This window comes from Lampetra planeri, chromosome 21, assembly GCF_965212315.1.
Source record: "Lampetra planeri chromosome 21, kcLamPlan1.2.h2, whole genome shotgun sequence".
In the NCBI taxonomy this organism is placed as follows: Eukaryota; Metazoa; Chordata; class Hyperoartia; order Petromyzontiformes; family Petromyzontidae; genus Lampetra; species Lampetra planeri.
In genome coordinates, this window is record NC_136127.1 from 8,434,044 (window position 1) to 8,458,687 (window position 24,644).

Below are 24,644 nucleotides of genomic sequence, written 5' to 3' on the forward strand. Positions count from 1 at the left end.
TGCATAGCTCCAGTGGTTTGCTAAAACTTCGGGATATGATCCGATTTTATTATTCCACTGCAGAGGTGGCAACCCCAGCGGCCACACCTCATTGCCCATTATTATCATCATCATCATCACCGCGTCGCAAAGAGCTTCGTGTTTTTCATTTGGCTGCACTCGTTCTGAATCGCGTTCTTCCCTGCTCCATTGTTTAGTTAACTGACCGTGTCATTGTCCCTGTCTCTTGTTCTCACTCTTTGTCTCTCTTGCTTACCCAGGGTGCAAGAGGTTTCCCCGGGACGCCCGGTCTTCCAGGTGTCAAGGGTCACCGAGTAAGTTAGGACACCAACGTGGATTGACATATCACACGCAATGTGCACGTGCATAGCCTGCAAAAATATGAAAGGTTTCCAATAAATGGCGCGTTCAGGTCTAGCCATGAAGTCTGTGGAGGTGTTTAGAAAGCTGAAAAGGCTGACAGTCCACATTGTGGCAGTTCGTGCGATAATCTCAGCAAATTTAGAAATGCATCCAAACCTGTTGCGTACAGATCTAATAATTGTGTCAAGTGAAATGTTCTGCATGAACGACAATAATACCCACACATATGTGTATGCAGCTTACAGTTCAATGTTTTGCACGATTAAAAGAAAAACATGAATTCAATTTGTGCAATCCACTGACAGTCAATGAACGCCAAGTAATGTATAACTGTGAAAACTGATATCGGCTTGCTCTTTAATTCGACATTAAACTGTGATTTTAGTTGAGGCGAATAACATGTGAAATTAATCGTATTTTACCTAAATAAGTCACATCGTAATAATATCCGATACATTCCGCAAAATTGCACTCATTAACTAATTCGTTAGTAAGTGGCTTCATTACCTAAACGGTGCGATGCATTGCAGTAAAATCGTGTGCATTTCTTCGCGTGTTTTAGCGCGCTCCTGGTATAGCCTTGCGGTGAAATAAATGCTGCGAATACCACACGTACGAATCTTCCTCTACTCCCGTGCGGCATCATGCAGAGACAAGCAACCGGTCGTTTTGGAACGGCAAACAAACGTGCGAAAATCTACGCCTAGGTTGTCCCTCTAGCCATTCAGCAGCGTTTGGTTTTGCGAGTCGATTCGTCGCTCTGGTGCCGCCGTTCAAGCTGCCTTGATTGGCACTGACTAATGACGGCGACGCTGACGATTCTCCTGCTTATCGTTGCAGGGTTACCCTGGGTTGAACGGAGCCAGGGGTGAGGATGGAGCTGCTGGAGCCAAGGTGTGCAAACGAGTCGCATTTCAGGACGACGCTTACGATAACAATGGCGATTTAATGTATATATTTTTTTAAAAGATCGATGCCGCTCGCGCGTGTTTAACAATCACTCGATTGTCTAAAGCAGTCTGAGCGCCGAGCTGATCTGAGCGCGTCTGTTGCAGGGCGAGAATGGAGCTGCGGGAGAGAATGGAGCACCTGGGCCCATGGTGGGTATTCAATGTCCCCCTCTGTCTCTGTCTCTCTCTCTCTCCTCGTCATTCTCACTCGTAACCGAGTATTCCCGACCTCTGTGCTGGACACCGCTGCACTCCTTGCAATGTTCGCCGTCGCTGCTATAGCGATGGTTTCATATGGTCCTCCCGGACATGTTAAAAAAAAAACTACGTCCGATATAGTCTCGAGACCACATCGTTTACATTTTCCTTCCACTTCACCAAACATCATACGTTTTGTCCAGGTTGCTCCCATCACAGTCAGCTGTGTCAATATACTTTCGTTTCTATCGGTTATTTACACTTTGTACAAATCACGTGCACGTGTTATGCCAAGGTTACATTTTGGCGAAAGAGATTAGCTAAATTGCGTAAACAAGACGCAGTAAATCAAGAAACAGCAGAGAATACGTTGTCGAATAAAATCACGAGACACACAATCGAGCAGAATCGTCGAATCTTTGATGGGGGGGGGTGGGGGGGGGAGACACAAGATGCTCCATGCTGAATTGAAATGCTTCGTAAACTCACATTGTATTGTAAAAACTGTTTCATAACAAATCGCGAGTAAGAACGTTGAATCTATTTCGAATACATTAAAGACAACAATAGATGGCAGTGGCACCGATTTCCCACGTGTTGGAGCCAATGGCTCAATATATTCGTGGAGCACGGATGTCCAACGGAAGGGAAGGGGGTGAGTGTGCGAGGCTTATAATATGTACGCCGAACTTCTTTCGCACCATATGCAGCCAACCGTGCTAATTGTAGGCGAATTTTTTTTTTCATGTGCAGGTAAGTAAAGTTAATGGGGGGGGGGGGGGTATCATGAGTGGGGTCCGACCCCACAAGCCCCTAGAAACAGGCCGCCACTAGTTGCAGCGTTGTTGTTACGACTTCACCTGTAAAGCTCACGGACACTCACCCACGTGCTGCTGCTGCTGCGTGTTTCTTCTTGCAGGGTCCCCGTGGTCTGCCCGGCGAGAGGGGCCGTCCAGGACCCGCTGGGCCTGCCGTGAGTTGAGCCCAACCGCTCGCACGCGCCACCCATCGTCATCTCACGAGCAGCAGTTGTCCTCATTGCAGGACTCCTGTCACCTTGTTCGGATAACCTTTGTGCACAGCCATACGAATAGGGATTCGCATGCATAGGGAGCTCAAGTGCCTTCGCGACTTAAAGCAGCTGAGATGCCATCTCAGCCACAGTCATTGCGAAATGACTATACTGGAGGTGGTACGGAAGTATTTTCCGGCGCGCTGGCACGGACGGAGACAGATGAAAGCGGTGATCAAAACCTGAGAAGTCTTCCTGAGAACCGCATCAGTAAAGAGTCCTTGGAGACGCGAATTACAATCATATCCGTTTCACGACAGTCTTTGGACCGCGTGTACAGAACCGCAGTCACACGAACACATGTTGCGCTTAAATACCTTGTCAAACTCAGCTCAAGCCAGTCCAATGCCCTGCTGCAGTCCAGACAAGGGGACCCCGAGTGGCAACTGTCCCTACGCGGCACAAGCTGTACGGTGTGGCACCGGCCTGCAAGACGAATGGGCACAGTTGTCACTGCAGTCAATTCGCGTTCAACGCCACCTCCGTTAGCACCCTAGCCACTACAGCAGCACCATCGGCGCGCGTGTGTTTAGTTCTCTTAACAAATCGTCAGCATAATTGTTTTTTTACCCTTCTATCTGGCAACAAAACTGACACCTTTTTACAAGGAGTCATGTTTGCATAGACCGCAATACCTGCAGTCATAATACAAACAAAAGACATAACTCTGATAATGTGCACTGTCCTTGAAGTTGATTGGTCCACACCCGAGACAGCTTTCCTTAGTACCTAGTCTCACATGGGTTGGACCAGATGACGCCAAAAGGCAGTTTTCTCTCCACTGCTCGACGAAGGCAGGCCTCCCCGATGCCGTCCCCGTCGCTCGTGGTCCTACGACAAATGCGACCGGCATTGATGGGGCCGCAGTGAGCTCGGCGCGCTGGCTTTGTGGTTGATCATTGCCTTGTGACGACTTGTTGCAGGGTGCTCGTGGATCTGATGGTCAAGCAGGAGCTGCTGGCCCCCCTGTGAGTATGACATTCTCAAACAAATCGAAACGTCGCGCACAATCGCGCGAAACAATTTCTGCTCTCGGCCGGTTTGCGGCGACGCGTTTATCACACACGCCGTGACCATGGAGATGGATCGTCACCTTCAGCCTGAAACAATAAATATGCGTTGTGGTGCATTGGGAGTGGTGCATCAGTGAAAATAACCAAAACTCAGCACACGTCCGTAAATAACAACGCTTCCCTAGTGTTCCAGAGAGAAGGTCCATTTCCCGAAACGTCACCCAGTCGATTTTGTTTCCTCTTATAGGGCATAATTCATTGATGAACGAGTTGACATTTCGTCAGCTTCACAGATCGAGAAACGTAGACCATGCGCCGATGTCGCAGTAAGCTTTGTATCAATGGAAAGTTACGTGTGTCCTTTGCTGCGCATCTCGACACATCGATTCTACATTTCTGCTTGCTGTCTGCAGGGCCCAACTGGACCCGCTGGATCTCCTGGCTTCCCAGGTGCTCCCGGAACGAAGGTGAGTCATCCGAGCTCCGCAAAACCCACTCCTTGTGGGACCAGATGGGCACCCTGCACCTGTCACATTAATGCAGCTGACTCTTGATTTTCTGTGGGTGGATTTTTCCTGATTGCGGATATCACTCACGCTTGTGGGTGGGGGGGGGGACCCAATTAGCATTACCGGTGTCCTCTTTTAATTACTAGCTGCTCTTAACTCGTCGCGGGTCAGTGACTTAGTGTACACGTTACTTTCGGAAGACATAAAAAAGTGATTAAACATTTCCACGTTCCCCCCCCCCCACCATTGTATAGACCTACATGTTTTGCATTATCTGAATTTTTATTTAATCTGGGATAGCCCTACCTCCCATTGCCTTGAGTAACGAGGGTTTACTGGAGTGGAAATTTCAGTATATGAGCAGCGTTTAGGCTGTCACCTGTGTGCGGGTGACCCGACTCTGACGGATTATCGTGCCAATGTGACCTGTCTAATTTCAGGTAAATTGCCTTTCAGGGAAATTGTGATGCCTCCTAATAGTGGAATTGTCTGCATTTACAAACTGGGAAACAATTTACAATGACTAGCATCGCATCGTCTTCTAGAATGTTCTGCCTATGTGCAGGTTCTTGATTCAAGGTTCCGTCCAGTCTGTACGATCTTGTGCTAGCCTCTTCGTTTATTCACAAGGTCGCCCTTTCTTTAGGTCAACGAATGTCACATTTTTACTTCTTGGCCTTTTCCCCAATATATTTTCCCCGAGAGCTTCGGCCTGGAGGCCCATTCCCCTCTGATGCTTTGGCATATCCAGCGGAAGCCACATTCCTCTAATCAGCATTACGGTGATGAACTACAGCGTCGTTATCTCGACTGCCAGATAAAATTAGGATATTTATAATATGTACGTGTGTGTGTTAAAGTGATTTATTAATATATTAAAAATGATTCATTGTGCTTGATAATAACCTGACCCCTTAAAGCACCATAACCCAGGAGTCAGTTATCTCATTATGCAAATCACTGCCTGGCAGTTCGTGATGTGGCAAGCTATGCATGAGTATTCCAACGCACATTTGTTTGATTGGCAGTTGAGTAAATGATGGTAATATAAAACTCATGTTTAACAAAGATTTGCAGCGTGGTAGTAATGACATTTTCGCAGTATATGACTAAACATAATTATGAATATTACCATCTATACAGTTATCATTAGCCATGGCCAATCCAATGGTAGATTAATGTCTGTTCTAGCAGTTAGCGATCACGTGATGCAGTAATGTATACAGCATGAGAAAAATATAACAGTTGATACTCTGTTATGGTATATGTGTTAATATGTTCTGTAAAATTGTACTAATTTGAGAAGTATTCAGAGTAAAGCGATGGTCATTATTACTGGACTGCAATTTCAGTATAAACTTTAGATTTTTGCTAAGCGAATGACCAATTAACACACGTATATATACTATTGCAATAGAATGTAATATATTAAAATTCTAAATTATCGGGAGCCATGGGAAATCGACCACTGGATGAAGGCCTCACCAAGCCATCAATCATCTTATTCAGATGCTGAGATTTCATCCGCTGAATTAATCTGTGGGAAATGAATGCCTATGCCGACAGGAAGTGCATGCTAAGGTGCTTGATTAGCGCACCAAAGTCAAGCTGGTTCGGAGCAAATCAAGTAGCACGCTGTGAACCACACTTAGGCATCGCACGCCGATAAAAAAAAAAAAACCTCAATTGAAGCTTCTTCTTGGTTCTTTCGGTAAAGTCACGTAGAAGGGAAATAAAAAATAATAAAAATAAAACAAAATAAAATAATTCTCACGACGTTTCGGCCACAACGCAAGCAGCCAAGAACTGCATGCGTTGTGGCCGAAACGTCGTGAGAATTATTTTATTATGTTTTATTTTTATTATTTCCCTTCTACGTGACTTTACCGAAAGAACCTAAGAATATGAATCATTGCAGTCACGAAATCTTCAAATCTAGAATAAATAATAATGTATTTAATTTATCCACTCAAGTCTCAGAGTCTCAAGACTCTTTAGTCAGGAGAGTTATGCATTGGGATGTTTGGCCAATTCCATTAATGGGTGCTTGGAATGTGATTGGAAACCAAAGTTTTAGAGAATACCATTATATACGAGGAGATAACACTACACGTTACACACAGATTGATTAAATAACCCATGGCTGCACTGCCCCCTCTCAGCACAAGACTACAACACCAGGTTATCTCAAGCAGTCTCCCATTCCAGTACTAACCAGACTGAACCCTGCTTAGCTCTCGAAGTTCTGATGAGATCGGGCTCAGGTTTTTATATTTGAACTTCAAGTGGAACCGACTGTGTTCCAGTTGACGGTGGCCACCCCAATCCGTTGAATCATCGTCCGTCTACCTATTTGTCAACATTAAAGCCCCTTCTGTAAAGTATTCATATCAGGTGCCATGGGAGATGAACCACAGCTGTAGAGTTTCTGGAGTTGAAAAGGAATTCGACCTGTTCCTCCCCGATATGCCCTAGCTGGGTTTTGCCGGGTTATAGTGTCACTTTCAGGCCAATATGCATGTGTGTTGAACTTCTTTCGCACAGTACGTAGCCAACTGTGCTAGTCGGAGGTACGAATTGACCACTCTCCAATGCAATGCGTGTAGGTGGCATGTATCTGTCGTTTGTTTAAATTAGTATTGGCCATTACGGCCATAGCGTCCTTTTAAAGACTCATTAACAGGCAGTGTGTTACAATTATAAACTCAACTTTTTTTTCTCCCGATAGTTTTCACTCGACACGTAATTGCCTGAGAACCCACAATTAGTCGAACATCATCTGGTTTCTTTGTGCTTGCAACACACACATTATTTGTTCATAAATATTTATTTAATGGCAGTTTGAACTCACTGCAATATATAGTCATCCATAGTTTTTGTTGAGTGACTAATGTAAATTATGATGGTCTTTGAGGGCTGCATTGCTGGAATATAGCTTAAATATGTCCAAGACTAATTATTACATCCCAGAGGTTAATTGGTTTCACTCACAATAAATAAATAAAAACACAAATATACGAGGCCTGTTCCATCGGTGGGCCAAATTACTTGCCTCACGTGAAAATAGACTGGTTACAAAGAAAAAAAAAACATTGCTTGCCAATTTCACTCCATCCTTGTTGTCTCGTGTACACACAAGCTGTTCATTCAGGAGGACGAGGTTGATATTTCCTGGATTCGCCAGGAATGTTAATCGCTGCTAATGAGAAGAACTGGATTGTGTGTGTGTGTGTGTGAAGAAAGAGAGAGACAGAGAGAGGGGAGTGCTTAGAAGGCAGACATTCCCCTAGAGGGTTTGCTTGTTCAGTCCCACCAAGCCTCAAAACGAAAAAAAACATTTTGCAAAATAAATATCTCTTTTCACGGGACATTTGATGGGGGAAAGACATTACTTAAATAAACCTCCAAGCGCCCTCCCTTCTTTCTCGAGCGCAGCATGGGTGCTGGTCGTAGCAGCTCGGAACTACTTTGGAATATCACCCTCTTCTGGGGATGCCACTCCAGAATAACCAGCGCATGTCATGGGCAGGAGAGTGACATACATGTAACCGATAGAGATTTCACCAAAAGTTGAATTAAAATGTGGCATCAGTGCCCCTTTATACGTGAAGTGTGACTCAGCATGTCGACGCAGAAATGTCTGTGTTCCGCAAAAGACCAAAATAAGTAAAACATTTTTAATTCGTAAAAAGCTTGCCACCTCTTCCTGGACACCTAGGATAGGTGGCAACCCTGACACCCTGGCCTTAGGAAATGTGGAGGGCAGCAAGACGTTGTTACAAAAGCAGTGTGCAGTGCCTCAGATCTGCGGGAATGCACTGCTGTCTCGAGGTCTTTTGACTGGACACATTAACGTGTTAATGGCGAAATAATACTTATTGTAGTTTCAGAAATCGCTGCGTTTCCATCGTGTGAAGTGAAGACTGGCAGCTCACTCTGCTTTTGGGACTACGTTAATTGAATTGTTGGTTCACGTGGGATGGTTAGCGCGGGCCACGTCTGCCAATATTCCACCGTTAGGGGGCAGAGTGTACAGGCCTCGTGTGAGCAGAGCGGAAGCCTTGTGGAGAGAAAGCAGATGGGCACATGAAGGAACCTGCAGCTGGTCACACAGGCATGCAGCCAAGCAGATAAGAAGGATTTTTGGGTGGAATGAGGCATGTGAATGAGTGTGTGTGACCCTACTTCACTTTGTGTTTAAGTGGGGAGGGGGGGGTGGCAGTGTTGTTGTTGTGGAGCCTCTAGCTAATTAATCCCTTTTTTATGATGTTTTAATTATTCCTAATTTATTCAAACTATGCTACTGGCTGCATGCTACGAGAGAAACAATCTGCTTGGGAATATCGCGGAGCAGTGAGCCCTGTGTGTCAGATAGTGGCTGCCAAAAAGATGCTCCCTCCACACATTCTGATACAAGGTTGTCGCATGAAAGTCAACCTATATTTTAGTCGGGCTAAAATGAATCCAAAATAACTGCAAAAATTTGAATTTACTTCTTAAATATTATTTTTTGTTTTGGTAGTCATCAGTGATCAGACATTCGATAACTTAAGAACCCACAATTCGATCTCAGAATTTCAGTGATGTTGGCTCTGCACTCTGACGTCTGAGTTGACCAGCCACCTTGAAAAGAATAATTTCTGAAAAGTGGATTTTAAAAATCGAGGATCTCGGTGCCAACTCGGCCCTCTTGGCTCTCCGGCCATCTGGAAACCTGTTTATGCTGGTCACCCATCCGTGTATGTATGTGTGTTTGTGTGTGTTCAGTATTCCCTCCTTGTACACGAACTTGCTATCCGCGATTTTGGCATCTGGAACCCGACATGACTGCGTCGAGAGAGAGAGAGATAGAAAGAAAGCGACGAGATAAAGTGATGAGGGACAAAGTGATGAGATAAAGAGATGACAGAGACAAGAGAGAGAGAGAGAGAACTTCTCCAAGCTTTCTAGAAGCATCTGCAGACGTTGCGCGTACGACACTCGTAGGCCAACACCATTACCCCCGCGAAAATGCTCGATTCACTAGCATCTCCGGAACGTATCCCTCGCGGCGAACAACGAGGGGAATACCGCTCTTGTGTGTGTTCGTGTCGCACAGGGAGAGGCAGGCCCCACTGGAGCAAGAGGACCCGAAGGAGCGCAAGGTGCCCGAGGAGAAGGAGGTGCCCCCGGCTCTTCCGGACCCAGCGGAGCTCCCGTGAGTCGATCCATCTGCACGTGATCACAGTCTCCCACAGAACGTATGGATGTGCCCGTGCGTGCATGTACGTTGAGCTTCTTTCGCAACCGCACGCAGCCGACCGCGCTAATCGGAGCGTGCGGTGGGGGTGGGGGGTTAAACAGAAAAAAGCGGTTCTGAAGGAATGAGTTTTCAATCTAGATTTCCTAATATCAGAAGAGAGTGCGTTTCATAAGAGATGGAATGTCCATCTTTCTTAGGAGAGGGGTGGGGGAAAGACCAAAAGCACCCACCACCACTGGCTTAATGAAAATCCTGTTAAAGTTCCCAAATGTGCGTTGGATTTAGATAAAACTGCAACAAAAAAGATGGAATAAAGCAAACTATCTCTTTGTAAGGAAGTTAAAAGGGATTAACGTGTAATGTTCTTGTCATATTGGAGCGACATTATTAGACCCAGTGCTGTGCTCATTGTTTGGTTCAGTACATAACAAAAGTAGAATCCAGCCCATCCAATAATGTTAGCCGTGGCAGGGAATTTAACTCAGGTTAGTGGATTCGTAAATCACAGTGCAATGAACTACTGTGCTCGCACTTCTGCCAGCAATGTCAATCCACTGCTGGAAGATGATGGCCCTCTCATGCACGTTGTGGGGTTATTTGACCATACTTCACCACACTGGTCAGTGCGGGTTGGTGAAAGCAGGCGACATAGATGCGGGAGCTTAGAAGTACAGTACAACGGCATGGTTTGCTGCACCGCCCTCCGCTACCCTCCACAGAGCCCTGCAGCAGCCTATAATGTGCACGCCATCCAAGCGATATTCAGGCACGAACCTTCTTAGCTTCCCAGATCTGATGGGATCAGGTGAATTTCCAGGTGAATTGGTCAAATCGCCACTGTTAACATGCCCTTTGTGTCTTTGTCTTGAACAGGGAAACCCTGGTACCGATGGTCTCCCAGGCTCCAAAGGATCATCTGTAAGTATCCTGCTTCGTTGATCTACGTGAAGATTCCTAACCTTTATTGCGCGCATTCAAACATAACATGACACAGCGAACTTTACTGTTAGGTATACTTTTGGCCTTGAGCTACTGAAAGCTGCGTCCTCACTGCGATGCAAACCAACCCGGGTGAAAAACAGCTGATGACAGTTATCATGACGGTGGCAAAAATGAGATCAGTGCACCGGTAGCAACCGAGATGACTTTTAGGCATATGTGACAACGCATCGGTTGATTGATTAAAATCAATATTTTCACTCACGAATCACGCGTCAAATCGCACAGGTCAGAATCAATAATATACCATCTATGGCGATTTTAAGCAAATTATACGTGAAATGTTTCATTCAGACAAATGGAATCTCGACGAAATTCTAAAGGTCGAGGCAGAACAATACAATGCAACACAATATTGCGTGAAATGAGACGACAAAAAAAATAACAATCATCCATTCTAGAAATCTAATCATGACCCCGGACTCATGGCAACTGATCGATCCACTTGGGGAGGGGATTTGCTACATGCCCAAAAACAACATTCATATAATTCTAATGACATTGCATTCACGAGGACACCTACAGCATCACTTGTTCGCAGTGCCAACATTGACGGTGTAGCCACGTGATCATACTAACTGTGCGTCAGGAGAGACGTGCACGAGGTCGATTCATGGACTGTGTGCGAGCCAAAAGCTCACCATCACTCCGAGCGCTGGAGCCGGCATCTCGGTATGCGTGCACAGCGCCCACTTGCACCTGACCTGACCTCTTTCGTGTGTGTGTGTTTGTGCATTGGTGCGTGTGTGCAGGGTGCTCCTGGTATTGCTGGTGCACCAGGTTTCCCAGGACCACGTGGGGCTCCAGGCCCACAGGGGGCGACTGGACCATCTGGGCCTAAAGGTCAACAGGTGGGGAGCTCCCAGGACTTTGAATTTCTCACTGAACGTTTTGCAGCTCGCCGATAGGCTACAGTCGGCACGTGATTAGTAACCAGAGCCAGCAATGAGACGTGTACTGGATGTGGTGTGCCACCAAGTGTGGACATATTTGATGGTCAAATATGTCCACACTTACCTATATAACCTCTTACCATGGCAACTCTCTCTCCCACTTCAGCAAAAAAAGAAATATTGCTGTGGTTTTCCCACCTGATGACGATTGCTTGTGTTGCAAGCGAAACGTCGTGATTTAATTTATTTTATTTTATACCTACGTGACTTTACCGAAAGAACCAAAGGGTATAGAGTAGGCATGTGATAATAGCGATAGCCACAGCGAGGGGTATACCGGGTGTGATGTGCTGAATGCTGAGATAGTTTCCGGGTCGTGGGCCCAGACAGACCTGGCTGAAATTAAGATATTAAATGTAATATCTACATGGATATATTTCCATGGTTTTTGTTCTTAATCCCATGCATTTATGTTGTTTCTATTAACATGATATATCCGGGCTGGCTTATTGTGCCAAGATCGGCATAGAGTGCCACTGTATGGTGGCACTCTATGCATTGTATTCAGTGCATGTGATGTTTTTTTGAAGTGATACTAACATTTTATGTCTCATTCCTCATTTCGTAGGGTGAACCAGGTGCTCATGGTTTCAAGGGTGAGGCTGGACCCAAGGGAGAGATTGTAAGTGTCTACGTCCTGCTAAACCCCACATTACCATTGAATAATATTATAATAATAAGTTATCATCTTGGTTTTATATACAGTATCAACATTACACACACCAACCCCAGGATGCTGCTCTATGGGGCAAGCATATAAACATGAACAGCGTATCCAGGGAACATTAATAAATTATAATAATCCATAAGCAAAGCCAAGGATGCGTGTTCGGCAAATCAAGCAGTAGTGTGATACACCACGCACAAGCAATCGCAACCACCATTGATAATCAACTTGTGCGAGTACTTGACAATTTAGAACCTTTGAACTTAAGATTTGTATGGGATATTGTGGATGAGCTGATGCATCGCCTGTCCTTTTTAAAAATGTAATAATTAGGATGAACAACGGCTTGATTCCTTGCAATCTCCTGAAGTTACTTGAATATTTTAACTGTAACCCTGACAATTCACTGCTATGAGCACTTAGGAACATTTTGCACGTACGTTCCTTCAAGATTGATATTGCGGACGAAACGAATGCATCGCCACTGTTTGGAATTAAAAAAGAAAATAGTTTTTACGAGAGTCAACAATGGGATTGATTCCTCGCCGTCTCCCTCCGATGACTTGTTCAGGGACCAGCCGGTCTCCAAGGACCTCCTGGCCAGGCGGGTGAGGAAGGCAAGAGGGGAGCACGCGGAGAACCAGGAGCAGCTGGTCCTAACGGTCCTCCAGGCGAGAGAGTGAGTGACACCTCCTGCACCTCCTGCAACTCCTCCTCCTCCGGCGGCGGCTGCGGCGGCGGCGGCACGCGTGTGCCCCTCGCACATACCTCGTCTGCCTGCTGTGCTCAGCCTGAAATTCTCTCGCGCTGTTTTAATGGAGCCAAGCAAAGCAGCCCGTCTCTCTCCGCTTTGACTCGAAGTGCTTTCGTTGCGTAACGCCCGAACCGGCCAAACTAAATATTGTCGTGCAGCTCGGCGCGTTCTTTTGTACCTTTTCCAAGCGTTGTGTTGGCGTCGGGTTCGGCTCCCCGCGCGTCCTTTTGACATTTGAGGCTACGTTTCTTGCAGGCTGACGTCCAAGAGTTGTGGGTTGTTTTTTTTTCTTTTCTACATCGACATTGGCTTGTACGCAAATTAAACGCGATTTACTTTTGATGTGTTATTTTCTAGGGAGCTCCTGGCAACCGTGGATTCCCAGGCCAAGATGGACTTGCTGGACCAAAGGTACGATTGTTTTCATATTTATCTACGGATGAGCGTCTCACAATTTGAGACGTGAACGAATTACGCCCCGGCACCCAACGATAATCAGAATTGCCACAATCGGCGTCGATTCTACAATCGTCTGTTCTTGTCGAGTATTTTGGGATCTTGTTCGCTTTGTTTCTTGTTTCCTCCATCTCATTTACCTCAATTTTGTTCATTCCATTAACCAATGTGAAATTGGTACTTCTGCATACAATCGGTATAAATCATCGATTCTCACGGGCATATTTCCATCCCTGTACTTTTTGCAAAATAACTTATGTTAATCCATGAATCGACCCATCGTGACATACCAATTTGTTTACTGAAACATGTGGCCATGACAATTTCCATGACATCTTATGTAGCTTCTACTGTATAATACCATCAGGTGCGAACATATTTGTGCCACTTGATTTGCTATCCAATTTTAGTACAGTACTGCTGATACTAAATAAGTTAACATGATTTCCTGCTCAAATGAACCCTGAACCAGTGGTGGAAATTCCACATTCCAATGGCAGGGGGTGAGTATCTCGATACGACAACCACTGTTGACTTCCCCACAAATTGGTACTTATTTTATCGGCCCTGGAATGATGATGGGCCAATGTGAACCCCCTACCAGGATTTGCACTTCGCAACCTTATAATTGTGATCCGCTACAACCAGCCACCCAGCTGATTTGCGTAACAATATCCATCACATCCTCTCGAGTTTCTACTCACCAGCCACCCAGCATGTGGTATTACACCACTGTGGCCATTATGTGGCCACTGTGGCCATAATTGAAGTCCCCCGCTTACTTGCAATATTCTTTCCCAGCAAGCGAGATTCGATAAACGCTCGGGCACCGCGTGACCCCCTCTGACCAACGTCACGCCGTGGCCAACGGCCGCGCACATCACGAGAGAGCGACGCTGGTCACTGGGAGATGCGGGTGCTCGTGCGTGGATTTCGCCGCTCTCGGATCTCTGTGTGTGCCCCTCTCACCAGATGTGAAGCGTTAGGCGTGGTGGCACGAAGCGAAGCCCCCACCTCCTACCCTCTCATTCCCAAGCTACACAAACAGCAGGGCGATCAAAAAATTATGGAAACCTAACAGGGCAGGGACCCCCCCTCCCCCACGCAGTTAGCCAGGGCCACCCTGCGAATGATTATCCTCCGCTGTCGTTCCATCACAAGGATGCCGATTTGAGTTGACATTGAAGCCGTTAGCTCAGGTTTAACGAGCGGCTACTTCAGGCCGGAGTCTCCCATTGCAATGCTGCACTTGCCGATACGTTGGCCTGGTAAAGTACGGTGTTGTCCTTCCCAGGGTGCACCTGGCGAGAGAGGCCCATCGGGTCCTGCTGGGCCAAAGGGGGCCAACGGAGACCCCGGCCGACCTGGAGAGGCTGGCCTACCCGGTGCCCGTGTGAGTAGCACATACGTTCATTTAATTTTAACACGATATCATTTTACGCAATGTTGTGTCGTGGGCAAAGGCAAACGTAAGCAGAACTCCGTTCTATCTCCACGTATGAATAAGCTTCATGACGGAGTATTCTTGCCAGTAATATCTGATAACCCAGCATTTGTTGCAATGTTACTGAGCGGCAATTGTTACTTGGTCGCTGGATATTATTAGCCTGGAAAGCCAACAGGCTAAAAACAATAATACATTTATTTGAATTTAAAATGAATACATCTGAGATTTAATTATTTTACAAACTTCTCTCATGCACGATTAAATATTAGCGATCACACTTTTCTTTTTTAAAGGTGCACAATTTTTGCACGAGTTTTTAAATGTGCATTTTACATGTGTCTTGTGTGTGTGGGTGTGTGCAGGGTCTGACTGGCAGTCCAGGTAGCCCAGGGGCTGAAGGAAAGCTGGGCCCTCAGGTGCGAAATGAATCCCTGTTCACTATCACGGCACACAGCAACATGCACTGGGCTACTGATCACAACAAAGACAAAGATCCCCCGTACAACCTCGATAGACTGTTGGGGCAAGTGCTGTTAGCGAGCACCTATGAAGGGCAGCACAGCACGCAAGGGGGTGGGTGGCCAACACCACGCCCGGCCGCCTTTGTCTCCCCGGTGACGATGTTTACACACCGCACCAGGTACTCATTTGAGGCTGAGTCTATCTAAGGGAGGGCCAGTACCGGTTCAGATAATCGTCACTGCGTGTTCGCCGTGAGCGGGAATCGAACCCGGGTCGCCGGGTTCGTAGCACAGCACGCTAACAGCTGCACCACCGCTCACCACCACATTGACAGATTTAGGCCATGACGTGCCAATCAATGCCGGTGGTCAATAGAGCCACGCCACCTCTGTCGCCAACTCATCTCGAGCGTGAACAGTGGTGACCGTGTCCACGAGAGCATTATGTTGCTCTTTGGGCAGTTTTTAATTGAGTTGAGATTTCCATTTATTTATTTTCCATTGCATCGTATTGTCCATGTACAGCCCTTTCGCCAGTCCCACTGCTGAATGAGGGCCTCTCCCCCATTGCCGTGTGGCTTGTGAGGGTTATTTAATCATATTTCACCACCGCTGCTCGTCAGTGCGCGTTGATGAAGGCGGGGAGCATCGACACAATAGATTTTGCTGCACTGCCCTCTGCCGTCCACATTTACAAACAAAACCAAAGACAAAGTTCCGGCCCGTGTATTGGCTAACGGCACTTGCCCCCCCCCACCCCCCCCAACATCTGACAAAATAAACCACAACAAACCACATCTTAAGTCATGCCAAACGCACCCTCTGGTGGTGGTCACGTGACACACGGCCAATCCCATGGCAGAGTAGTGGGGGTCCAGAGAGATGGGCGAAATAGATTCAAATTACTCAAGTAATGAAATACAGACACAAACGACCACTTGACCCTGCCTCGTGTAATTTAGATAATTATCGATTACTTTGAGGTGTGTAATTTAGATACCATGTAACGCATGTGATGAAGCTATACGTGAAAATAACGTGTAAGTTAGACTGCCTATATCTGCATAGTAATTAGACAATTACAGTCCACGATATAGCAAAATTTGACGTTCAATTTCCCCGGTGCAGCAGTTGAAATGGGAGATGTTTATTCATTTATTTCCTGCCTCTTGGCTACCCAGCAGCATAAATGGGCGCACCGCATTTGTTTGATGTGCAGAGCACACGTGCGGTGGGGTGAAACGTGGGTACGTCCCACCTGTCTATCGTGGAAGAGTAGTCGAAAAAATATATATATATACCCTCTGCACGATCGGGAGCACTCGGGGGCTTTCTCTAGAGAGAGAGAGCAATCCAGTGAAGGCCCTTCTGCCAGCAGTGGCACGACGAAATCATTGCAGGGCTGCACCTTTAGCTGTATAAAACAAAAACATTGTATTTTTATCTTACGGGGAAAGGGTCCACTGAGCTATATAGCTCTTCTTCAGAAGCGAACCTGGCCACAAATGATAGCCCAAACGAAATGGCGGATCACGTGGAAATGTACAGCAGCCAAATACTCTAAAAGCATGTTTGTAAATGTGGAGGGAAAAAAACGGAGGATCCGGAGAAAAATCCACGCGAACACGGGGAGGAAATGCAAACTCCACACATACAGGCATTATCAGGGTCGAAATCAAACTCACAACCTCCTGTATACCGAGCTAGGTAGTTAACATCTTGCCACCTCTGCGTATGAAATTTTAATTGTTATGCTCATGTCTTTGCGGCGGATCCATAAGTGTGGGATCTTGTGTTCCTCTGACAGGGTGCTCCGGGTGAGGATGGACGGCCTGGCCCACCTGGCCCCCAGGGTGCTCGCGGCCAGCCCGGAGTCATGGGCTTCCCCGGACCTAAGGGCGCTGGCGTACGTACTCAAGCACCAAACACACACCACCGCAGCGCCTGCACCGGTTCCTTATTTTGCATTCACATGGGGCAGAGGTCGCAACCGGGTACCCGATACCCGTACCCTACCCGATACCCGGCTACCCGTACCCGGCCGGGTACGGGTACGGGTACCCGTTTGCGACCCTGGTGTGGCCGGGTACGGGTAGGCCGTGAGTCACTGGTGAGTAACCGTTTGTCACTCATTTCGGGTAGGGTATGGGTACAGGTGGGAACGGGTACCTGTACCCGGCCGGGTACGGGTACCCATTTGCGACCATGGTGCGGCCGGGTACGGGTAAGGAATCAAAACCCGTTTGCGACCTCTGACGTGGGGTGATGGAAACGCCCGGGGTACCCGCTCGCGTAAAGCAGTCGGATGAACTTAGCAAAGAATCGCCTTTCTTTGTCTTTGTCTTTCGATAGACCCTGAGAAGGGCAGTGCACTTAGTTTAGTGATGAGCAACGGTTGGAATCCCACCACCTGTAAGAGCTATTAGTCGGGCTCTTCGGGGACTCAGAGGCTCCAAGAGTATAAATCGACAGAATCATCAGAACTGTGAGGTTGAGAAGATTGAAGGCGTGAAGGCTCATTAGTTGATTACAAAATCGATCATTGCACATTCCATTTCAACGTTACTGGAAAATCGCTTTTCCGAATACCGCTCTTTAATAATGGATTCACCGTGAAGGTGCTGGAATCCAGGTCTGAGGAGTATGGGTTTTCTCTAGATTTCCAATAATGCTTAATGATTTCTCCAGATTGTACTGGAATATTCTGGCATTTTTCAGTTATCACACAAAAGTGATCTAAAAACACTCAAAATAATAGGCAGAGGGTTAATCTTTATGACATTTGGTAAATCGTTCTTAAAAGCGGTCTATTTCACATTGAATATCCATTTTTTGCTGTCGTATCATTCCAATGTAAGAACACAGGATTTTCGATCATCAAACCAAGTTTATCGGCCAGTAATTTAATTCCTAGCAAAGCCAGTCTTTGAAAGGGTTATATCATTCCATCATGAGCCATAATAAATCCACTGCTGGATGAAGGCCTCCCCAAGCCATCACCATCTGCCATGGTCCTGCAGTGTTCTTTGTAGCTGATTGGTTATGGTCCTACGTGAAAACCAGCCAAGCAATTCGACCCACATGCCAGCACCGTACCAAATCTAGCCCACGGTCTAGTGCCGTACACACTGATCGCTTTCTCGCATTATACCTGGAGTCAATCAGGCTTTTTTTTCCTGATGGTAAAGATTTCGAATGGGATTCTTTAGTACCTCGCTCCTCATAATTGAGCACGAATGGAATTCCTGCAGAACAAATGCAAACAGATGCCACCGTAAATAACAGTGATATGGGTGTTTGCAGTGCCGACCAGTGTGACTTTCAGAGCGAATGAGCCAGTAATTTGTAGGGGCGTTCGCTCGCTTTCTGCCCATTTAATTTTTCAAAATATGTATTTATGCTGGAGGAATCCGATGAGCTATAATCGATATCATAGTATCGACACGGCTCTTACTGCAACTCACTACTCCAGGGACATCTGGCAAAGGACATCACCAAACTGCAGCATGTACAAAATTCTCTGGCATGTGTCGTCGTGCCGGGTACTGCAAGATCCGACCGTGTCCATCCAGTGCTCGCTGAGCTGCGTTGTCTTCCGGTTGCCGACCGAATACGTTTCACACGAAGTGTTTGCCACAAATAATACCTTTACTGATCTCGTCAAAGAGCATAAACCATCACACGAAATCCGGTCATCCTCGCAGTGGCTTTTGGCTGGCCATTTAGCAAAGACGGTCACAGCTTCGTGCGCGTTAAGATGCGCTTCTGCGGCCGTCTGGAACGCTCTGCCTTCCGATATGAGGAAGCCACTGGTGCATTGCACTTGTAAATCATCTAGATTGAAAACTAATTTCTTTATAACTGCTGTTTAGTTTGTTGTCCTTCCCCTGTGCCTCTGATGAGCACGGTTGGCTACATTCGGTGCGAATGAAGGTTCAACATACATACAACATACATTACACATTACTGGATCTGAAGGCATTCAGATGAAAGCAGATTTCATCCATGAACGGCGCGTAAAACGCAGGCAAGGATATATATCCGAGTTCGCTCCTCAAGCAATGCCGGTAATTAACGAGCCCGCTAAAAGCAAACATTTTTTCTTAATTAAAATTAATTCCAGATGAACTTGAAAATCACGGTATTGCGCGCGAAAGTCACTTGATGCAGCTCTGTCATGAGGGTAAGCCGGTCGTTATAAAAACGACAGCGATTCTGATTGACGTGAGCATGTGTCGAGCAAAAACAGACATTTCTAACATATGAAAGATTAAATGCTTCACTTTCGTACGGAAAATGAATATGTATAATGCGTAGAACATCATACTGCTCGCAGTTGCCTCAATGCACAGGGCAATACGTGTATATATATACACACCGCTAAAATAATTGGCCAAATCTGAAGAGATAACTACATGTCAATTCAAAGGCTCTACACGTCTCCCACCAAGATCAATATACACGTATTACAACACTCTTCTGATACACTTTGTCCAACGTGACCAGTGCGATACATACCTACAGCATTCAACGATACATACGCTGGTGTCATTAGAAACCAGTGGTGTATCCACAGACGTATCACGCTGCATAATGAAATACAGCACTGTTTATTATGCGACATGTTATTCTTACCTGTTATGCAAATACGATACGGAGTACATGTAATATTCTGGGCTATGCCAGTCAAGTGCTTCTCTCTGTCGGGAACTCCCATCCACCGTATGTACTTTCTGCCTGCAGGGTTTACTGCCTGTATTAGTTTCCTCAGGAAATCAACCTCAGACACTTTATTACATCTTTAGCTTTGTTGCCACCCTGAGGCACAGCGATGCACTGACCAAAGAAACATGACCGACTGTGCATCATTAGAGTGCCCCCTTACAGCCTTGGCACATTTTTGTCAAACCGCTTGCTGAGTCTTTGCTGTAATTGCACGCATACAGGGACTCATCTACTTATGCACATTCGACTTACGAACTTTCAGAGATAAGAACAAACCTGGTCCGCATGTCCGGTTGCCTGTTCGGACCGAGATTCGTAAGTTCAACCGCCGCGCAATAGATGATGGCGGTGGTGGCATCTACATCAGCAGAACATGAATCAATAATTCCTCTCTCAAACCTCACCCTCCATACCTCTGTCGACATCAATGCTTCCTGAAGAAGCGCCCCACCCAAACCCCCACCGCGACCCCTGCTGAAGGTTCAACCCCCATTGTAATTTCTTATAGCCACGTGAACAACCGTGTTGTGACCCCCACCCGCCCCCCCCCCCGGATGTTTGAATTGTCTTATCCTCTGAGCAAGGTGAAGACGCTACAGAGTTGTTTTGACCACGCTGCTGTGTTTTTTTTTCCTGTACAGGGAGAGCCTGGCAAGCCTGGAGAGAAGGGAATCCCCGGTGCCCCTGGACTCAGGGTAAGCATCCCCGACTCTCACCTTCATCCCCATCTGCGGTCCCATTCTCTCTCACGCGTGCTCAACCACATTCGCTTTTCGTGAAACAAGCGGTGGGATCGACGACCGTTTAATATAGCAGGTGAACAGAAGTACATTAATATTGCTGCCCATGATGCTCCTCCACATGAGTGCTAGGTGAGTTTCTAATACAATGTTGCCTTTTTTGCGTTGAGACAGGGCCTTGCCATTTATAGGGAGGGCTTTTGGCCCACGTCTGTGTAATTATATTTGTTCAGCAAGCTTCACTCTACTGGTGAGGCACAAAATGTCAAAACAGTCCAAAATGTTCCTTTTGAACAAATGCCGTTGCCGCGAATGATGACAACAGCCAATAAGCTAAAACCAAACAGTGCAGAAAGACAGAACATCCATTGGTGTTACGTGGAAGGGCTCGGAATGATCACACAAATCATGTGACAAGTGGAAGCAATGGGTCATGGGACAGACGAGGCACTGCTGTATTCTTTGGGGTAATCTTTTTTGAAAAAAAATCTGCGGCATGCGGTGACATCTATGGAGAAAAGAGGTTCCCGAGCGTGCCACTTTAACATTGGGAAAGAGGTCTTCTGGAAGATTCTGAATGGCTGGTGGCAATCTTCTGTCCCCTGGGTGGTCACGTATTGCCCCGGAGAACTGTCTTCGGCAAGACGATTTTGAACAACTCGATTAACACGTTGATTTTCAGAAGACAAAGTATTCTCAGGATAATGAGCAATACTTCTGATAATCTGAAGAATGCGGTAGTAACAGAACGCCAATTACATATTCAGTTTGCTTAAACGATGCTACTTGTCTCTGATGTCGCTGCGATGTTGCCTTTGCAGGGCCTGCCAGGAAAGGATGGCGAGACTGGTGCTCAGGGTCCTCCTGGCCCCGCTGTACGTTCTCACCCCCGCGAATAACGACGCACGATCGCGCGCACACACTCGAACATCATGAGCGGAACGTAAAGAATATTTAATGAAAAGCGCCTGTACTGAAGTGCACCCCGTTTACTGGGTGTCCCAAGTAATTGTTCTTTGTTCGAATGATTGCCATTTATTAGTTTTTTTAAGTTGCTTGGAAAAAATCGATTGGATGGGTACAGAAAAAAAGCATTTCCAAAATACTAGTCCCACCGACGAAGAGGCTGAAAATGCGTATGGTGTTTTATATATTTCAATAGATGCATTCAGGATGCAGTGAAATACGTTTCAGTCAACATAAGCTACATGTAATGGACTTTATCCAGTCAGTAACAGCAGTAATCATGGATATACTGTAAAAAAAAAATCATAAATCACAAAAGAGCATTTTAGAAAAAGGTCACTCACTCGACTCTTGTGAACACAAATAGATACATTTGCGCAAAAATAAGTCGACGTTATTATTTCTATTTTTATTTACTGCGTAATTTTTTTAATATACATAATACATTTACGATGCTGCTGATGATGAAAGGACATGCAGCAATATAATATATCTGTGCTGCATTTATGTTAACCGTGCCTCATCGATTGTCTGTCCAGGGCCCAGCCGGTGAGCGAGGTGAAGGTGGCCCACCTGGACCTCCTGGCTTCCAGGTGAGAAGGCCTCAGTCTCCCAAGCACCAGACTCGATGTGCTCTTAGCCACGACGGATTAGGAATGAGTTTCACATTTGAAAAAAGTTGCATTTTTTCAACGACAATTTTGGATCATTTGCACTACTGCATGTGATAATTGAACGTTTCTTGGTGCTCACGAAAGCAACTTCGCCTGAAGTCACGTGACATTTCTTTCGGTGGGAAAAATCTCAGACTTAACGCCACTTTGGTGCCATCATTTCCTGTGGCTTCCTATTTTCGGATCATCCAAAATGTTGTATCAAAGGCCAATGTTCCAACAACAAAACAAATACCAGAATTATGATGGCAAAATGATCAAACCGTCAAGAGACGATTATTCTCAGAGGAAACTGCAAACACCATCAAAAGTGTGACATAGCACTTAAATGCCATGAAGAGTTATTTTAACATTTGTGATTTGCTCCGTGCATTGCGAAGATGTTGACTCTTTGTATCTGAATGATTCCAGGGTCTTCCCGGACCTAGCGGTCCCCCAGGAGAGGCTGGCAAACCAGGTGCTCAGGTGAGTCACTGTTTAGTATCAAGGTATTAATAGTACATGCAAATGGGATGCTACCGCTAATTGCACGCAATCAAAATGCTTGATTGCATCGTGACGGGCGAGCACAGACGCATACGCATCATGGGTTTGAATTAATCTTACCTCAGTCCCAAGATCATCATCTGTCGGAACATTATCTAACACGCGCACCATCTGGCAGTTTGAGGCGATACAAAAGATGCCTAATTGTTCAGAAAATAATGCTCGTCCGTGCCCTGCCATCGTCTCTTTTGCCAAGTTCTCGTAACTTGCTCAATTCAAAGCGCATTAGCTCTTATCGAGTACACGTTCAAGTGTGTTGTTTAGCCGCTAACTGCTAAAAGTTCTGCGTCTTTGACCCGTGCTCAGCAACTGTGATGAAAAATATATTGCGAAAAATTGTTATAGCTATAAGTTAGATGTTTGCCTGCAAATGTGAACTTACTGTGGCATCTGTTTCACCAGAGTTGCTAGCTCAAAGGCATTCTGTACTGTACTGTGCCATGCTGAAAATGAGCATTCTCTGCCAAATTGGTCAAAAGAAAAAAAAAGATGCAAAGATCTTGATGTGTATAAGTTATGGCGATGGGTATAATTATCCTACATCGCTTTGCCCTGGGCAATCAATTCAATCTCTTTATCGTTCACATGCGAGCCGCGTTGGCTTTTACTGCGTGACCATTTGCAAAAAAATGTTTGGCAAAATGCACCGTGCCATGTTTTTTTCCAATTTGTTGCACACTCAGCCAGCAAATGGCTCTGGCAGCAGATCGTTGCCAAGGCATCGTTAAGTGTGCACCTTGCGGTGCGTTTTACGCGGGGCTTTAAGTGTTTTTGTCTTCCCAGGGTGTCCCAGGTGAAGCGGGCAAGGTTGGAGTTTCAGGTGCAAGGGTAAGTCGTGGCACATTTCCCAAGTACCATCCTCAACGAGCGCAAAACAGCCTTTTCATTGCAGCTTAATCGGAGCTTTTCCAGTTCAGCCTGAGCTGTCCGGGGCTCAGTTCCGTATATGGGGGGAAGGGGCGGAGCACGGTTTGGGGGGGGGGCCTGGAAAAGATTCCATTCAAAATTTCACGCACTGAAGCTCATCCTGTGCCCGTCGGGACTGGCACGTCCGTGGTATGATCAAGCGTTTTCACAGCCTGCGCCGTGTGTGTGTGCACAGGCGTTGTAGGGTAACACTTTTGTGATAACGGGTATATTTTTGAGAATAGGTTTTCCCATATTTTTCTGGCAACAAAACAGGTGTTAAGATGTTAAAACGCCAAATTGAAACCTTTTGACAAGGAATCATGTCTGCATTAACCACAATACTTGTGGTCAGAATGCAAACAAAAAAGTACTCTGATAATATATGCATTGTCCTTGAAACTGATTGGTCCACACCAGAGACAGCTTTCTTGTGAGCCTCGTCTCAAAACGGTGTTAGACCAGAGGACGCCAAAAGGCGTACAGCACAAAGACAATGCACTATCAGAGTAATGAGAGTTCGGGGTGAGCAACTATATCATGGGACCTCCTTAGCCAGTACCAAAATATGAGAATAGGTTTTGTTGCCAGAAAAAAGGGGAAAACCTATTCACATATTTTGGTACTGACAAAGGAGGTCCCATGATGGAGTATATTTTCATATATATATAACACAGAAAATCTGAAAACTACACAGAGAAAGAAAATACAAGAGGCAAACACCGCACAATAATGGTTTGGAAGCATAAGTCGATAAAATCTGTTCAGCGTGAACGTAAATTAAAATGTATTATAATAACAAGTTTTTCTTACGTCGCATTATCTCCTCATAGCGCAGGCCTCATTGTTTGAGATTGACTCTGGTCGAGTGCGCGTGTCTGATATTTCATTGAAGCCCGCACCTCACCACAATGCACCGCTTCCCATCTTCGTCATACCTCATTGCACCTCAAGACACCCCATACCCAACCAGGCACCTCGCCCCACACCACCACACCCAATC

The 24,644-nt window shown here is 46.1% G+C and overlaps 1 protein-coding gene across 2 annotated transcripts in view; it reads left to right on the forward strand.

The window, feature by feature from the left end:
• The window catches only part of LOC144724632 (uncharacterized), a 77,163-nt gene that overhangs the window by 21,310 nt on the left and 31,209 nt on the right, over nucleotides 1-24,644 (forward strand). For both annotated transcript variants that reach the window (XM_078603915.1, XM_078603916.1), the window contains 20 exons: nucleotides 261-314; nucleotides 1,204-1,257; nucleotides 1,419-1,463; nucleotides 2,431-2,484; nucleotides 3,507-3,551; nucleotides 4,010-4,063; nucleotides 9,204-9,302; nucleotides 10,221-10,265; nucleotides 11,099-11,197; nucleotides 11,868-11,921; nucleotides 12,538-12,645; nucleotides 13,078-13,131; nucleotides 14,471-14,569; nucleotides 14,986-15,039; nucleotides 16,892-16,990; nucleotides 20,451-20,504; nucleotides 21,371-21,424; nucleotides 22,055-22,108; nucleotides 22,601-22,654; nucleotides 23,519-23,563. In XM_078603915.1, the coding sequence (XP_078460041.1) occupies nucleotides 261-314; nucleotides 1,204-1,257; nucleotides 1,419-1,463; nucleotides 2,431-2,484; nucleotides 3,507-3,551; nucleotides 4,010-4,063; nucleotides 9,204-9,302; nucleotides 10,221-10,265; nucleotides 11,099-11,197; nucleotides 11,868-11,921; nucleotides 12,538-12,645; nucleotides 13,078-13,131; nucleotides 14,471-14,569; nucleotides 14,986-15,039; nucleotides 16,892-16,990; nucleotides 20,451-20,504; nucleotides 21,371-21,424; nucleotides 22,055-22,108; nucleotides 22,601-22,654; nucleotides 23,519-23,563 (1,278 nt within the window). The remainder of the gene's footprint in view (nucleotides 1-260; nucleotides 315-1,203; nucleotides 1,258-1,418; nucleotides 1,464-2,430; nucleotides 2,485-3,506; nucleotides 3,552-4,009; nucleotides 4,064-9,203; nucleotides 9,303-10,220; nucleotides 10,266-11,098; nucleotides 11,198-11,867; nucleotides 11,922-12,537; nucleotides 12,646-13,077; nucleotides 13,132-14,470; nucleotides 14,570-14,985; nucleotides 15,040-16,891; nucleotides 16,991-20,450; nucleotides 20,505-21,370; nucleotides 21,425-22,054; nucleotides 22,109-22,600; nucleotides 22,655-23,518; nucleotides 23,564-24,644) is intronic.